Here is an 18,087-nt window from a genome sequence, read left to right on the forward strand (position 1 = left end):
TGTTTTCTGATCTGATACTTGTTTCTGTTTTTTTCTGCTTATTTTGGGTTTAACTTACTCCCTTTTTGGCTGTTTAGGGTAAAAAGTTTAAGACCTATTTTTCTAAGATGGGTACTTAGTGGTATAAATTTACCCCTAATTGTTGTTTTACTGATATCCCTTAAATTCTGATATGTTGTATTTTCATTTCTATTCAGTTCAAGATACTTCCTGCTTTCCCTTCCTTTCAGGTTTTCCAGTTATCTTTCTGTTACTAATTTTTAATTCAGTTTTTATTGTAATCAGAGAAATGTCCTGTATAAATTGAACCCTTTTAAATTTATTGAGATCTGTTTCATGGTCCAAAATATCTTTATCTCAATAAATGTTTCACGCCCACTGTAGGAATGTGTTTTCTGTTGCTTTTGGATGGAGTGTCAGTTAGGTGAAGGACTTACCAATTAGGTGAAGTTGGTTGAGGGCTTTGTTCAGATCTTCCGTACCCTAACTTTGCGTCCATTTGTTTTGTCAGTTACCGAGACACCGAGGTATTTACGTCTACAGCCATAGTTACGGATTTCTCCTCACAGTTCCATCAATTTTTGTTTCGTGTATTTTGAAGACCCTGTTACTAGACCCATAAATATGTAGGACTGTTACACCTTCTTGATGAATTGACTTCTTTATCAGTATGAAATGACCTCCTTTATCCCTGGCATTTTTCTTGGCTTTTGCATATGTTTTTAATATTCTTTTGTGTGTATCTTTGTTTTTTTTTTTTTTAAGCATTTGAAGAGGAATTTCTGGGCTTCATGATTTAAACCTTTTAAAAGTGTTTATCTTTTATCTTGCCAAACTGCCCTCAAGAAAGGCTGTACAGGTTGCTACTTGTCTTAGTGTTCTTTACATGTTTGGAGTTTGCGGATCTGGTCTTTTTAAAACTTAATATGTATAAATGTTGACTGAACTGTAACATTCTGTTGACTGTAGGATAAAATCTACTATTTATGTAATCTGTTTTGTAGAAAATTAAAAGGATGTGAGTGTTTTTAAAGTTACTATCAATTTTATTTCATATCTCTATTGTTTCATAGGCATGATTCAAAATTGGATATTGTATTTTTATAATAGAGTTGTAAGAGGAGAAGATTTGATTTCTTTAAATATGTTTACTCTTTTCTATATTTTTTTGGCATCTCCAATTAATATCCCAGAGATGATTTTCAAAATTGTATGCTTATAGTATTATAACATATATTAATATAATGCTTATATTATGTATATTATATTGGCTGGATAGAATGTTTGACTCTAAATAATATGTGGAAGGAAGTTTTGGATATGAAATCAGATGTTTGTAAAGGTACTTTCCAAGATTAAATGTGAAATGCTATTTGCTAGACAGGGATTGATAGCTGCTTAAGCTTTGATACGCCTGGTGCAGATAACACTTACTAAAGGGGTTCATTTGAATGATGTATCTTCTTTGATATGTAAAAATGTATCTCCTAGGGAAGTTCTGCACATTAACCAAGAAATGCACGACATATTTCATATCCTTTTATCAAAAATGAACGTGAGAGAGATGCCCTGTTCGTATTTGTTCAGTAATTCTCAGCTGTCTTTTTCCTACAGGAGTCTTCCTGAGCCGCTTATGACCTATGAGTTACATGGTGATTTCATTGTTCCAGCCAGTGAGTATTGTGTAGAGGCGATAGAAGCCCTTTGGTGGCTGGTAGCGGGTATAAACTCAAATGTCCACATGAAAAATTTATCTTTATGTTGCTGTAGCCTGTGTTAAAAATGAAAATCACTTTAGGAGGTGTTTGGGTTTTCCCCCCTGGTTTTAGAAGATGAAAAAAGGGACAATTAATATATTCATTCATTCATTCATTGCCTACTGTGTGCTAGTCACTGGTAGGTAATGAATATATCGGCCACGACAGGATTTCCGCCCCCGGAAGCCAGGTTTCTAGCAAGTCTTGGGGCAGATACGCCTCTCACTGTAGTGTAATATATATAATCACCAAAATGCTGTGGGAACACAGAAGGACTTAACTTGCAGATTGTTGGGGAGATTAGCAGATTTGGAGAGATTAGCAGGTTGGAAATGGCTTCCCATAGAAAGATATTTAGATGGAAATTGCAGGCAGAAGGACTATTGTGAGCCAGACACCCACACAGTATTTGATAGAGAGTGAATTATATGTGATAAAATGCTAAATGAAAAAGGCTTATAGTTGGTAGAAATTCAATATGGGATTAAATCTTGTGTGAGTCATACTCATTTGAAGTTTTCTTATTTTCTTTCTATTATACACCTCGGTTTTTATATTTGACACATGGTGTTTATTTTTTATTTATTTATATATTTTTTCTGGTTTACTATTTATTTATTTATTGAAGAACGGTCAATTACAATGTGTCAGTTTTGACACATGGTGTTTAATCACCGTAGTCTCCCGAAATACTCCGACGTTTGGTATTTAATAGTCATGGAAATGAAGGTTGAGACACGTTAAGTAACTTGCCAGATTATAGAGATCTTTATTTCAAATTCAAAACCCCAGTTCCACTGGCTAAAACCTGCCGTATTGGTTTTCACAGGTGCACTGACAGTAGCTGTAATTGTATTTTCATTTCCTTTTTATTTTTTTCCCTTGGATGTATTCCATAGTTTAATCTGTTGGAAAACTTAGAGCAGTCCCTTTGGGTCCTGTGTTACTGGTGCCCGAACATCGCTGTAAATGTTATCTTCTTGTGAGGTCCTTGCTCCAGCCAGTGTAAAGGTTCCCGGGGGTTTGCAGAAAGAGGCCATGGGTAGGCCCAGTTGGACTATCCATATAAAACGGGCTTTTGGAAAAGGCAGAAACATGGTTCTTTTCACTTTTGTTTTCACGTGGAAGAGGATTTTTTTTTTTTTTTTTTTAAAGGGAATTTGTGCCATCAGGGAAGTCAGGGAAAGTTTTCTTGGCAAAAACTCAAGCAAACGCTTAGTTGTTTTGATTTCTTCCCTGTGGCATTTTTGGCAAAGTGGGGAAAGAGAAATTAAAGTCGAGCTGGAGGACAATTGTTTCATGTTGTTTGCCTCGGAGACTGGAAAAAGCAGAAGAGTGCCAATTTTAATCTAGAATCCTCTGAGAATTGGAGAAAGATAAAGTGATTATGGAATGAAGTTTTAAATTACCCCGAGTTAGTATCATGATCGCGCCAGAGAACCGAAGCCAGGGTGCTGGAAATTCGAACACCAACGTGTTTTTACCAGATGAGGGCTTCCTCAGAGGTCGAGACTTAATAGGTGGTAACGGAGTCCGCGGGGACGGGGGGTGGGTTGAAGGAGTTTGTGGAGGCTCTCCTTGAGCAATGTGGAAGAAGAGCGTGTTTAAATAGGAGAAGGATCGTTACCTCCTAGACCAGTACCTTGTGTTTGCTCCCTGGCTTTGGAGGGATCTATATGGTCTTCACAATGATTGGAATAACAGGCCTGTTCCAGAGAGATACTGTGGCTTCTGTAATTGTTGGCGGGCATTTGCCCCTAAGTGGAGTTGCAGTTGGCGTGGGACCTGTCGGCGCATACCTTATTTAGTGGGGAAAAACGTCCATATATTAGATGAGTGTTATTTTAGTGACCAACATTTCCAGAGTAGACTTTAATTTCTTGTTTGACTCTCCCGTGAACGCCCTTTTCTGTGCTCCTGGGGCCTCTCTTAGGAAAGAGTGTGGGAGCAGATCCTCTAATCTTTTGCACGTGTCCTTTCAAGGTTTGAATAAAGCAGTTACAGAAATCAGGTGGTCAGAACTAGTCTCCCCTTGAATACTGTTGGAAAATTGGGATTGTGGTGAAGCTATCATTTTCCATTAACAATGGGGCAGAGATTACCTTGTTTTGCCAAAGTGTCTTAGCTGAGCTGACTGCTGAAATTACCGAGCATCACCATTCTCTTGTTACCGCCTCTCACACCAGCATGGAGACTAATTTTTGATTCTTTTCAGTCGCATGCGGTAGTTTCCATCTGTTCCGTGGTGTTGAGATTGTCTCTCCTCCTCTCCCTGCTGAGGGTTCTGACGGGTTCTTCTGGGTACGTTCTCTTTTTCCCATCAGTTTCCTTCTTGCAGAGTTCTGTTGAGAACCTGTGAGTTAAGTCTGGAGTCTCTGATACAAATACAAATTTTTTCTTTGCTGTCACCACAGAAGGCAAACATTTTTCTTCCTCATTCGTTATAAAAAAAAAAAAAAACCAAGAAAAAAAACCTTACTGTTCAATGTGGAATGCAATGAGAAATTAAAATAATAAACCTTTTCAGCTGCGGGAGTTAATTTAAAATTGCTAAAAGAAACCAGAGACCATCTGTCTAGGACAGTCTCTCCTCTGTGTCTCCTGGACTCTCACACACAATACTTCACTTCTGGTCACCAAATGTGTGGGGTTTCCCCTCCACCAACCAATTCTGCGATGCCAGCTGAGCGTTCTACAGTTGGATTCAGTTCCGTTTCTATCTACTTAGAGTTAGCAGCTGATCCCACAAGTGAAGGACTTGGTCCTACAAGACCCCCTCACTTCAGACACCAGTCCTAGGTCATCCCTGGTACATCTGACTGCCTGGCTAGAAATCAGCATTCTGATAACCCTCATGTTGGATATGAGAATTTGCTTGAGTGGTTCACAGAACTCAGGGAAACACAGAAGTCCATTTACTAGCTTATGATATAATAAAGGATCTGATAAAGGATACCAACGAACAGTCAGATACATAGGGCGAGGTACAGAAGTGTCCTGAGCGCCGGAGCTTTTGTCCCTGTGAAGACCTCCCAGTATGTGGGTATGTTCATCCCCTTGGAAGCTCTCCAGACCCCATACTCTTGGGATTTTTATGAAGGTTTCATGTAGGCATGATAGATTATTGGTTCCATTTCTAGCCTCTCTCCCCTCTCCAGAGAATGATGGGTGGACCTGAAAATTCTCAGCTTCTAGTCATGACTTGGTCTCTCTGGTGACCAGCCAAGGAGCCCACCCAAAGTTGCTCCATTAAACCAAAAGGTGTTCTTATCAACCCCCAAATTCCAAGGGACTTAAGAGCTCGGTGTCAGACGATCCTATCACTCAGGAGATTACAGAGCTTCTGGGAGCTTTGTGTCTGGCACTAAAAATATTAGAACAAAAGATTTTCTGAGTGCTTCCCTTTACAAGAGTTTTAGGAGCTCTGTGTCAGGAACTGAGGGCAGAGACCAATATATATATGTTTCCTATTATTTCACAACATCATCTTGTAAGATAAATTAATGGGCTTTTAGTACAGAAATTTGTAAGATGAAAATACACTTTGCTTGGTCTACATGGGAATGCAGAAGATTGTGTCCACCTGGGGAAGGTTTGTAGGCATCTACCTGGATACGTGACTGCATGATGTTTATTACCTTCGAGAATGTTGTGGTCCATGGTGTGTGTTTCAGCCTTTCAGGCTCAGAGTCCTTGATACATATCATATCGGTAAGACTTGGACCCAAGATTCGAGGTTAGATGCATGTTAAACTAAGTTTGAGAATGGCAGCTGAAGTTGGACGCCTAATTTGGAATCACAGGAAAAATTTCTGTCCCCCGCACCAGAAGACCTGTCTTGCTATGTTTGTATGTTTTCTTCCTGTAGTCAAGTTACCTGGGAAGCAGTATCATAATCACAAGGTTCTTTGGTCATTAATGATGAAAAACAAAACTGTTATGGGGTCCAGGGCACTGGTGTCTGCCTAGCCGGAGGGTTCTGTCCTTGTTGGTAAACCTGCGTGGGAAGCAAGACGAAATCATGTCATCTTGGTGGGGAGGGACTCGGAAGTCTGGAAATTAAAGGAATTGGATGGTTAATGACATCAAGCTCTCTTAGCCTCTAGATGCATTGTTTCCAGGAGATAAGGTCTCCTGCAGAAGAACTCGAGTACTTGATGTCAGCTGACTGAAGCCACCCTTATCTCTTGGGAAGTGCTTGAATGGTTACTGCTAATGCTTTCCTAAAATTACAGTATTGTTGACTTATGACGTTTAAGTATTGAATTTAAATTTGTCTGTGTATCTTTGATAAGCTCCAGTAAGCTATGATCACATCTTTCTCAGTCTCCGTTAGTTGGTGCGGCAACACGAGCAGATCGACATTAAGTGTTGTGAACGCTGATGTGTGTAGTTTCACGATGAGAAATGCTTTTGCTGTGACAGTAAACTCCTGCCCCTGCCAAATGCCAGGAATTGGGTGTTATTAATTCAGTATCTTAGATTTTTCAAAAAGTTACGTATGCCTTGGTGTTCTTTGTCAACTTACATCAATTAAAATATAATGGAATGCATACAGCATAAGCAACTAAAGATAATTCGTCTTAGGAGACCTTTTTTTGTTTCTGTTTTGAGTACCTTAAAGTCATTATTGTGTTGTAGCCACATGAAGATGTCCATTCTTAGAAAGCTTTGATTCATGTCAAAATGGCACAAAATGGAGAAAAAATAGTTTTACTTTACAAGCTTGACATCCAAAAAGTCTTCTTTGGAAGAAGAGGGGAAACCAGGCTTAGCAAAAATGAGTATATCATTTCAAGTGAGATGGGGGTAAGCCAGTAGGGGGGCCCCTTAAGAAAGGGAGTGGAAGGTTTTGATTCTATTTTCAAAACCAATTCTAGTATTTTTAGAAATGCAGGACCTTATCCTTAGAAGGTGGGAAACTATTTTTTCTATCTTGTGTTTCTGAAGAAGTAATAAATAATTTTTAAAATTAGGTTTTCTTTGGCAAAAGATGATTATTAACGACAAGATAGACACATGAGTTAGAAACAGCTTTTTAGTGCAAAGTTCTCAAAAATTGTCAATTTTTGAATGTACAAAATTCTTACCGTAGGCGGCTTTTTCTTCCTTTGGAATTTTTCACTGTTTTTCAGAGTCCCCGCCTTAATTTTATTTTTAAAATCAAAGCTGTGAATTGGAAATGTTACTGTATTTTTATTGCTTTTTATTTTTCTCCAGCTTTGATTTAGGAAGGCATTATCTTGGCTTTAACTCCAGATTAAAATCTTGATTATAATTGATCCCCTAACTCTTTAGGTAGTTGTACTTTTGTTCTCAGTGACAAATGTAGTCTGTATCTCAGTCTTCTATTATGTGACGTGATTGGATTGTTTGTGTTCTGCTTTACCTACATACCTTTCCATTTCTTAGTCTCTTCTGCTTCCTTTCTCCTTAGCAACAAGGTGTCCTGTGTTGTAAAATCTCATTCCTCCCAAACCCCACTCCTGAAAGCGTAAATGGAAACAAATCTAACTTTACAAACACGGGGAGCAACTTAGATGTTCGTGCAGTTGATCGTGTGGCATCCATCCAACGACATGTCGAGATGTCCATGACGTATTTCACGAAAGGGGCTGTTTGAACATCTCATTACAGAAAAGGAAGGAAAACTCTGAAAAGATGAAAGTTAAAAATTACAATTTCTTAGGTGAGATTTGTTACAAATAACTTTAAGCAGCTTTTTATGGAAACATAAGAGACGTGTACAAATAATAAGTGTAAATACTAAGCATACAGCGTAGTATATTTTCCCCAAGCGAAGGCAGCCATGTAATCAGCCCCCAGAGATAAAAGCTTGGCAGAAGCCCTTCCTCGCCCCCGCGTGGTCACTCTCCACCCCCGTGCCGGGTGAGCAGCCTCCTGACCTGTGACATCATAGTCACGTGTTGCTGCACTTGAGTTTCCTGTAAGTGGAATCATGCAGAGCAGACTAACACGTTGGGCTGCTTCTGCTCACCCTGCGAGGTCCATCCCTGTTGAGCGACGCAGTAGACCGTGCACTCTCGTTGAAGCTCAGTGTTCCGTTGTGGGACTATACCGCAGTCTGCCTCTTCTGCTCTCGGTGGGTACTGGAGTTCTGGTTTGGACCGTTACCAAGAGGCGACTGCTCTGACCATTCCATCTTGTGTCTTTTAGCGAATGGTCATATGAGAGGCATTTTTGGGTCGCTGGGAACGTGTGTGTTCTAGGTTAGCAGATACTGCAGATAACAGTTCTCCAGAGTGGTTGCGCCAGTTAATTATTCCCACCCAGTTAGCGTATGACAGATCCAGTTGCTTCATGCGCTTGCCAGAGTTTGGGGTTCATTGAAAGCTATCCTGATGGGTGAATGGTTGGTCCCTCATTGTGGTTTTAATTTCTGTTTTCCTGGTAACTAATGAGGTTTAGTGTCTTTTCATTTTACACGTGTGTTGGTCACATAGAGGTCCCCTGTCATGAAGTTTCTGCTCCAGACCCTCCCCTGTTTTTCTTTTGGGTTGTCTCTCTTTTCTGCCTGATTTGTGGCAGTTCTTGCTTGACTAAAATATATTTCAGATTTTTAGTGATTTTATTCACTGAACTTTTTATCAGTTTTTTCCTAAAATTTTAGCAAAATAAAGTTTTCTAAAATTGAGCAGATATTTAATTTTTCCAGTAACAGAAAAGTGAAGCTATTATCATCTTGAAAAAAAAAATGCCAAGTCCGGCAGAGAAAGACAAATACTGTATGATCTCACTTACTTGTGGAATCTTTAAAACAAAACCAAACCAAACCAAACCAAACCAAACCAAACCCCAAAACCAAGTTCAGAGATACAGAGAACAGATTGGCAGTTGACAGACATGGGAGGTGGGCAAAATGGGTGAAGGGAGTCAAAAGGTACAAACTTCTAGTTGTAAGATAAACGAGTCATGGGGATGTGATTTGCAGTGTGATGACTGTAATTGGTAATACTGTCTTGCATATTTGAAAGTTGCTAAGAGAGTAGATCTTAAAAGTTCTCCTCACAAGAAATAAATGTTATAGCTATGTGTGATGACAGATGGTAACTAGGCTTATGGTGATGCCCATCTTGCAATACGTACAAATATTGAATCATTATGTTGTACACCTGAAACTAATATAATGTTACTTGTCAACTGTACTTCAGTTTATTTGTTTGTTTGTTTATTTAATTTAAAAAAATCTACCAACACCTGAAAATTAACTGTTGGGTTTTTTGTTTGTTTGTTTTTCTTGTTTTTTTGCAGGGGGAGAGGTAATTAGGTTTATTTATTTTTTCAATGGAGGTGCTGGGGATTGAACCCAGGACCTCGTGCTTAGTAAGCACGTAGTCTACCACTTGAACTGTACCCTCCCCTCAGTACTTCAATTTAAAAAAACAGCAAAAAATCCCACCAAACTCCCCTTTCAAGAGGGGGGATTGCTTTAGTTTTCTTCCCCTCCCCTTCAGTTTCTCGATTTTTGAACCTCTGGTCTGAAATCCAACTTTGGGCATCTCTTCAGGACCTCACTCTTTGACCTCCCAGTTTTTGTTAAATGTGGTCAGTTCAGCCATATCCACGGCCCCTTCTCTGTCTTTGTATTTCCTGGTTTCTCCTTAACTCTTTTTTTTAACTGAAGTACAGTTGATTACAATGTGCAGTTTCTGGTGTCCAGCACAATGCCCCAGTCTTTCCTTACCTCTTGATAGCACTAGCTTTGCAGTCTTTGCAGGTTTCTTCTCACTTGACACTCTGATGACACTGAACCCCACCCTGGGCGCCCCCTCTCTTCCTCCTCCTTTGCTTGGCTTAGTTGCCAGTGGCATCTCCCCTGTACGTCTTTTGAGCTCTTTTCCCCCAAATGTCCTCTCTTAGGCTCCGCAGTAGTCCGGCATCCTTGGCTACGTGCTGCAGGTCATGCAGCTAGCCTTCGTCTCTGAGACCTGCCCCCTTCCCAGCTGCCTGCGAGAAGACCAGCCTCTTGAGTATCGCTTTCTCCGTCACTTCCATCATCGTCTTCCACCTCAAACCCTCTTTGCCTCTGCACTCCTGTCCGTCACAGAAGTGCCCATATCCCAGCTAACCCAGACATGAAGCCTCACTCATCTTTGCCTTCTTCCTCCTGACCCTCAGCCAGTCGGAGGCTAAATCCCCTCCATTCTACTCCTTCCATTGTGCTCTCATGTAATAGTAACACAGACGGCAACAGTGGTGCTGGCTCCCAGCGGTTGAGTGCCTCTGTTGGCCAACCACTGGGGTAAACAAATGCTTTCTGCATGTCACCTCACTGAATCTCATAGTGGCCTTCGGAGAAAGTGCTGTTCACTTCATCTTGCAGATGAGGAAACTGAGGCCCAGAGAGGTTAGGTAACTTGCCTAAGTCCACTCAGCTGTCAGGTGGAAGCAGTGATTCCACCATCTGACCGTAGATCATACTTCTTTGCTCTATTTCCTTATTTGTAGTCCTACCCCTGCCCTGCCCCCCGCCCCTTCCTGCCTCGTGACTTCTTGCCCAGATAGTATTTCCTTCTTAATTTGCTCTTTTCCCCATCTTAATTCATCCTCTAGAAATGTAAGGTGTGTCTTCCCCAAATTTAACTCTGCTTGTATTTCTTCTTTGCTTTACTTTCAGTGACTAATTCAGAAGCCACTAGTAAAGCCAAGTTCTTCCAAGTGGTCTTTACAGACCAAAGTTTGGCCTCCGACTACCATTCTGTAAGCTTGAGGTGCTGTCTCTGGATAGACTGTGTATTTGCTTCTACTGCTGGCTGAATCTGGGGTGTACCCCTCACCTCTTCAATTCTGCCCTTCCTGGAAATCTTCCCTGTTTTCTTTAAGCGCCAACTCAAATGCTCTCCCTTATGTGAAACCTCCCTGAGCTTCCCCGCCAGCATGCATGAGGTCCTGGATTCAATCCCCAGCACCTCCGTTTAAAAAGAAAAACAAAACAAAACAAAACAATTATGCTAGAGTTTTCAGGGGCATCAACAAAGTGCCTTATGAGAATGAGGTGCTCAGTTTACCAAAGCAGGAAGGAAGGAGGCTCACAGAGAGCTGGCAGGGACTGACCTGAGGACCTCGTGCATGCTAAGCAAGCTCTCTACCACTGAGCTATACCCACCCCGCCTCTTGCATAATTCTCAATAATCATTTTATTGATTTGCTTCATAATTTCCTATCAGGAACGCAATAGAGGGAATTCGGGCACATTGTTAATGAGAACCATGGGTGATGATACTTCTAAGGTCTAAGGGATAAAGAGAATATGTTTGATTCCTAGGGCTGCTATAACAGTACCACAAACTGAATGGTTTAAAATAACAGAAATATACTCTCTCACCGTTCAAGAGGTGAGGCCCAAATTCAAGGTGTCAGCAGGGCCGTGCTCCCTCTGAAGGCTCTAGGGAAGGACCCTTCCTCGCCTCCTCCACCTCCCGGGGTTTCCTGGCAGTCCTTGGCTTGTGCACGCATCAGTCCATTCTGTCTCCATGGTCACATGATCGTCTCCCCTGTATCTGTCTTCACATGGCCATCTTCCCTCTGTGTCTTTGTTTTCTTGTAAGGGTACCAGTCATGTTGGATTAAAGGACCCTGTGGTCTCACCTTAACTCGTGACATCTGCAGTGACCTTATATCACATGACCGCTGTGTTAAACACATCTTTTTATTCTGATGTTTCGATATCCAAGGCCTTAATGACCCTGGGGAGACTGCCCTTTCCGGGGCTGACCAACTCCTAGAGATAGGAAACCTGGGTGCACTTCCCGTATGCAGACTAACCCATCCAGAGCCCACTTTCCCTCCCCCGACCCCATCCTTCTGGTTCTTACCCTCCAGACTAATATTCTGTTGCTTTAACCACCTCAGGGCCAGGTACCAGATAATCAGGAACCCTCTCTACACCCAGCAGTCCTAAGCCTGCTGAAAAACTCGCACCACCAGTGCTAAGCCTGCCTGCCCTGCCTTGCCTGCTCCTTCCCGTGGGTGCTGCAGCTAAGCCTCTTGCCCGAGTTCTCTCCTTGCCTGTTGCCCCGTGACCCATCCCGGTGCTTCCCTGTGGCCCTGCCTGGCATGCCTGCTGTTTCTGGGGGTGCGTGAGGATACACTTCCTCCTCCATCACAGTCGTTTTTGTGTCTGCATGTCCTACCACACCTGATGGCAGCAGGTCCCCGGTACATTTTAAAACAGTCACATTCTGAGATACGGGGTGGTTATTGTTTTGGGTGATAAAATTTAACCCCTAAGAGGGAGGAACTTCTTTGCTAACATTTTATTGGCATCCCCTGGTGGGGCAGGACCCGGCAACTAGACTCCTCCAGTGAGTGAGGAGCAGGCTGGAAGGGCAACGAGCCAGAGGGATCTGTTCTTAAACGTCAGCTGAGGAAAGGCAGTGACTGCAGCTGCGCCGAAATGACCTCGTAGGGGAGGCATAGAAGATTAATAATAGGGACAAAGATGGATTTTCTTTTCTTTTTTTCTGAAAGGTGGCAAGATAGGTGTAAATTCTCTGTTTGAAGATTTAACAGATGAGCTGTTGTAATTGTTTGTTTTTCGGGATATATTTGATTCTGAGTTCTCTGCTAACTATTTTTTTTCTTCTTCTTTTTTTTTCCCCCTAAAGAAAGCGGCAGCCCAGAATCGCGTGTTAACGCTATCCATTTCTTGGTACACAAACTGCCGGAGAAAAATAAAGAAATGCTGGATATTTTGGTGAAACACTTAACTAAGTAAGCCTCCCTTCCTTCCTTCCTTCGTTTTGCTCTGGGTGCTGTGCGGTGGTGTTGAATCTGGATCGCTTGGAAGTGGGGCTGCGTACACAGGACCAGGGACCACACCTGCAAGGGCAGGCTGGACACTTGACTCACTGTGTGTGTTTTGGACAGGAGTGGTGAAATGCAATGCTTTCACAAAGTCATATAATTATTTGCTTAACATCGCTGCCAGCAACTCAGGGTTTGAGTTGAAGTAAGAAAAGAGAACATTATACGTTTCCCTGTGCACAGATTCTGGAAATGCGATTATAAGTCTGTTAGCAAATTTAGCATGGTTTCACACCTTCCCAACTCTAAGTCTGAACATGTCCTTTCAGTGAGTTTAATCCGGTAATAGGTAGTTATTTTGTAGGATCCATTCTATTCCTTTCATTACTCCTTTAAAAAGCAAGCAAAATCGAATGGCCTGTAATGAAAAAGAACATGAAAAGGAATATGTTTGTGTGCATATATATAAATAAATGAATCACTATACTGTACACCAGAAATTAACACATTGTAAATCAACTATATTTCAGTGAAAAAGCAAGCAAAATCTGATTAATTCAGTGGAGAAATTAGCTCTTTCTTCAAATAGAAGTGACTCCTAGATCACGATAACTGTAGAATTTTAGAGGTGAGAGGAAGCTGAGGAACGCTGTGTTTTAGAACCTTTATTTCATGTGAAAAAGAAACAGAAAGCCAGACGATATTATGGCCTCCCAAGGGTCCTACTATTGGTATCACCATTCATTCATTTGGTCAGCAAATAGGTGTTGAATGCCTCCTTAAGGCACTAGCTGATACAAGGGCATAGTTGAACAAGATAGACAAAGTCCCTACTTTCATGAAGTCCCTTCTTTCTAAGAGGGAAAAGATCATAAACAGATGACAAATGAAAATAGAAAATGGTTTCAGGTGATTAAATGACAAAAAGATGAAGTAGAATGAGGGATAAAGAGTATATATTGAGTGTGGGACTACGAAGATGGTTATGGAAGGTCTCTTCGAGGATGTGACCTTTTGAGTTGAGACCTGAATTAGGTGTCAGGGCTGCTAAGAACAGTTGTCCAGGTTGTTCACTGCACAATGGTACTGGGCCAAAGAGATGAGTGTGGGTGTTCTGACCAAACTCTGTGTGCTTGTGAGGGTAATTTTGACAAACGTACCATGTGGTCTCGTATTCCTTGGTAGCAAAGGGATAATGATCTGGGGAAAGAAAGGATGTTCGAAATAATTGGAACAGTAAATGAAGGCTGTCAGGGACCCAAGCTTAGCATATACATGAGATTATTAAAAAAGACATATGGCTAAGCAGAACATCAAAGAAAGAGAAGTAGGAAGGTAGGCAGGGACCTCCTGACCTAGGGCTTTGTCAGATCCGGGTACTTGAGTGGCAGATGTTGAGAACAGTGGTGTCTGACCCCTTGTTTTTAGGGGAATACAGAGTTGTAGAGTATTGTACTTTCCGTAGTTACTGCCCTTCTTTTAACCAAAGACCTTTCTTTTCCCCTCATCAATACTAGTGTTTCCAATCACTCCAAGCACAACCTCATGACCGTGGCAAATTTAGGAGTGGTGTTTGGACCAACTCTGATGAGGCCACAGGAAGAAACTGTTGCAGCCATCATGGATTTGAAATTTCAGAATATTGTCGTGGAAATTTTAATTGAAAACCATGAAAAGGTAAAACTTCTTTTTGTTGTTGTTTTTTCCTTAAGGAAATTCCTGGTCTGGGCTTGTCTCCATGAGAGTTAGAGCTAACCTCTTAGATTTTCCTTCTCTCTCTCTATTTAATTTTATTATCATGGTGGTGAGTGGTGACCTTCTGTCTTCTGATAAGAGTTTTTCCAGAAATCTGAAGCTTACCTGGTTGTCTGTTATCTCACTGATTTAAGGAGGAAATGTTTAATCCAGATGCAAATGAATATCAGCAATGTTATTGTGGACTGTTGATGGTTTTTGCTGGCTTTGTTCCTATCCTTGGATTTCTCCCTCAAATTCTATTTTCTGTAACACAAGGAAGATATTTCTGTCAATCTGTGTCTTATTCTCCCCAGAAAAACACACACAGCTCTCCCTCTCCGTACAGTTGTGCTAACGTCCTTGACTCTGGGGACTCTAGTTTAAGAATCTCTGGTTTAAAATGAATAATCTCTTAGGTAATATATCTTGTTGTGTGTTTCTCTGTATTCAAGGGAATACATGATTTTTCAAAATACAGTAGACTCAGGACCTTTTACATCCCCCCCCCCTCGCCCCCATTCTGTTCATGTAGATCAGGACCTTGCTAATAACTTTCCTCCATTCTCCTTCTAAGACAGGGAATTTGAAAATGGTTAAAATGCATGGACAGCAGCTTGTTTATTATTATTTTGTTACATTGAGATTGCATTATATGCCAAGCAGGCATGAGGTGCTGGGATGTGAGGAAGAACATTACAGCCCCTGATGGTAAACAGGTTGCCGTCTGGGGGCTGGAGCCCTGTTCTGGGACTCGTATCCCGTGCACACATGCTGGTCTAACGCCCTGTGTAATTTACTTATTTTCCTAGTTGTTATGGAGTTCTCTCTCCTAGATCTTTGAGGGCAGAGATCTTTTTGAACGTTTAGAATAATACCTGGTACATGTTAGGTGCTCAGTTAGTATTTATTTGATGAATTAATGGATTCAGTGAAATTTAACGGGGTCGGGGGAGTGGGAAAGAGGCAGACAAAGGCAGGTACAGTCCCTTTCTTTACTGATGTATAGTCAGGTTACAAGGCTGTGTTAATTTCTGGTATACGGCATAGTGGCTCAGTTATATGTCTGTATATATGTCCCTTTTTATATTTTTTTCCTCATAGGCTATTACAAGGTAATGGATATACAGTAGATCCCCATTGTTTATCCCTTTTATATATAGTGGTTGATGTCTGCAAATCTCGAACTCCCAATTTATCCCTCCACCCCCCTGCCCCCCTTTCCCCCTGGTAACCTCAAGTTTGCTTTATATGTCTGTGAGTTTCTGGGAGGTGGAGGCCCTTTGAGCAAAGCAATGCAAGGGCGTTTCTTGGATTCTTGCTGTGTTGGCTGTTTGCTAGAGCCGTTCTAAGCTTGTGCGAACATCAATTCCCACTGAAAAGTTAAGCTTGGAACCTGGCCAGAGATTTTCTTTACCAGTGTGGTAAAAAGCAGCTGGGGTATGGGTGTCAGACGTTTCTGGGTTTTTTGGCTTATGTTTTTGTTTTTTGGCAGCTTGTGGTGAATTTCTGCCTCCTTTTGGGGTCTTGTCAAACTGTCATTCAGCATCATTAGCGTGTTTGGTGAGCTGTCCAGACAGCTTCATGCAACGGTGGCTACTATACTTAGACTATTACCTTGAGACAATAGTTAGGAGTGCAGTGCTCATTAGATTAAATCCCAAGTGGAGAAGTTTTATCCAATTTATTTGCGAAACTCCTGGCTCTGGGTCTTGCTCTCAGGTAAAAGACTTTCCATCTCAGGCTGAAGCTTCCTGTTTTCTTATCTTATTTGAAGCTGAGGAGATAAGTACGTGGTTTTTCCTGCTGGGCGGTAGAGAAGGCGGCTCTCACCTTGTTACCAAATCCTACAGGAACCTCCAAGTGGCATTGGCGAGCCAGTTACAATGGTTACACGGCACATGACACTGGACCCACTCTCTGAGATGGAGCTGAGCAGCCTCTTAGTTCCCCTCTTTCTTTTTGCGGCCAGGCTGGCTAGCGCTATGGATGCACAACGGGTGTTAGGTGAAGTGCTGAGGTTTCCCACCAAGAGGAGGTGAGATACTGAGTTTCAGATACTTTGCTGAGCACGTGGGCTTAGGTTTGGAAGCAGAGGGCTGCTTGGGGTGGGGGTGGACGGAGTGGCTGTTAGCTTAGGCTAGTGGACATTTTTGAGAACTTAATTTCCCCACAACCTCTTTTTTTCCCCTCCGATCTCATCCTTGGCCATTTTGACTCTCACTCCCAGCTCTGTTCCTGCTTAACCAGACTTCACCTCGGAGTCCAGGCTCTGCCGTGTGGCAGAGAGTTTCTGCTGACAAGGGTGGTTGTGTGGAGACACTTCCCATGGATGCCTGGCCCCTCCCGTCCAAGCCAGAGGTTTCCTTGATGACCTATCCCCATGGACCACCCATAGGAGCTTCTGTTTGCCTTGAACGTGGCGAGGCAGGGATACAGCTCCTCTTAATGTTTGAGAACGAAAAGCAAAAGGACAGGGAGGAAGGATAGGAAAGGTTAAAAAGAATAGTCTTGTGAGGAAGGGGCAATTTTAATTCAAAACAGGAGGGGGGGCCCTAGCAGTGAAATGAAGAGGCTCAGTAGAGTTGGTGAAGGAGAGCGGAGCAGGGGAAATGACAATAGAAGGAAAATGTTTTCTTTTCCTCAGTTACTTATTTTTCTTCCCCCGGAATGTGAAAAATGTTAACTCTGACCAGGAAAGTCACTAAGTCAGAAGAAGGAAACTTTCAACATGTAATTAAAGCAAGAAAGTGCCAGATTAAATTTGGAGTTAGAAAAAGACCCCTGGTTAATCTGCTTTGGAGATCACATTTTGTCCAAGCCTCTTTGCTGTTTTCATACAATCCATACGTACCTTATGGGAAACTTAATCCATATGTTTTGGCTTCATTTCCGCTCAGTACCTTAAGTTGTTGTTTTAAAAGAAGTTTTCCATGGGCCAAAAATATTATCAAAGTCTTTCTTCCCTTGCAAACCAGAAAATTGCATTTCCCAGGTGGAAAGGGTACTGTGAAACTCCCAAGGATTTTCAAATTGGGGTTGAGCCGTAAAATTTGTGTCTTTTGCATAAGTTTCGTTGTTATGGTATACAGTGGTCCCTCAGTATCTGTGGGGGATTGGTTCCAGGACCTCCTGCAGATACTAAACTCCACAGATGCTCCAGTCCCTTATATAAGATGGCATAGTGTTATTAGCATATACCCTGTTCACATTCTCCCCTCATTGAAATCATCTCTAGATTACTTGTAATGCCTAATACAATGTAAGTGCTATGTAAATAGTTGCCGGTGTGCGGCAAATTCAAGTTTTGCTCTTTGGAACTTTCTAGAACTTTTTTTGGTGGTGGGGGGATATGTTCATTCCACCGTTGGTTGCATCTGATGACGCAGGACCCAGGGAAGGCCGGCTGTACCTGTTATGGATTCATTCCGTGCATTTGTGATAAGCTCCTGCTCTGAGTCAGACCTGGTGTGAGATGCGGGAGAGGCAGAGGCAGGCTGGTGGGGAAAAGGAACGATGCTGGAGAGGAGACGCTCTCAGACAGATGCAGAGAAGGCTGCCGAGACTTCAGGGTTGCGTTTACATCCAACTGTAGGGAGTCTGGAGAGTCTCCTGAGTAGGTGATTTGGGTCGGCTTTAGGATGGAGTTGTAGCAGGTGAAGGGGTTTTAAGGGGACATTTCAGGAGTCAATGTCATCAGAGAAGCAGAGTTGGCATATGTTCTGGAAAAGCTCCTGTTGGATCGAGGGTGGGGGCAGGAGATGAGATGGGAAAGAGCCTTGGGCAGCTGTGGGGAGGTGGGGAACACCACCAGAGGGCTTTGGATTTA

General features: G+C 42.1%; 1 protein-coding gene across 18 annotated transcripts in view; it reads left to right on the top strand.

The window, feature by feature from the left end:
- The window catches only part of ARHGAP10 (Rho GTPase activating protein 10), a 301,268-nt gene that overhangs the window by 187,121 nt on the left and 96,060 nt on the right, over nt 1–18,087 (top strand). For all 18 annotated transcript variants that reach the window (XM_032464674.1, XM_032464692.1, XM_032464726.1 and 15 more), the window contains 3 exons: nt 1,615–1,673; nt 12,386–12,491; nt 14,042–14,201. In XM_032464674.1, the coding sequence (XP_032320565.1) occupies nt 1,615–1,673; nt 12,386–12,491; nt 14,042–14,201 (325 nt within the window). The remainder of the gene's footprint in view (nt 1–1,614; nt 1,674–12,385; nt 12,492–14,041; nt 14,202–18,087) is intronic.

This window comes from Camelus ferus, chromosome 2, assembly GCF_009834535.1.
Source record: "Camelus ferus isolate YT-003-E chromosome 2, BCGSAC_Cfer_1.0, whole genome shotgun sequence".
Lineage (NCBI taxonomy): Eukaryota > Metazoa > Chordata > Mammalia > Artiodactyla > Camelidae > Camelus > Camelus ferus.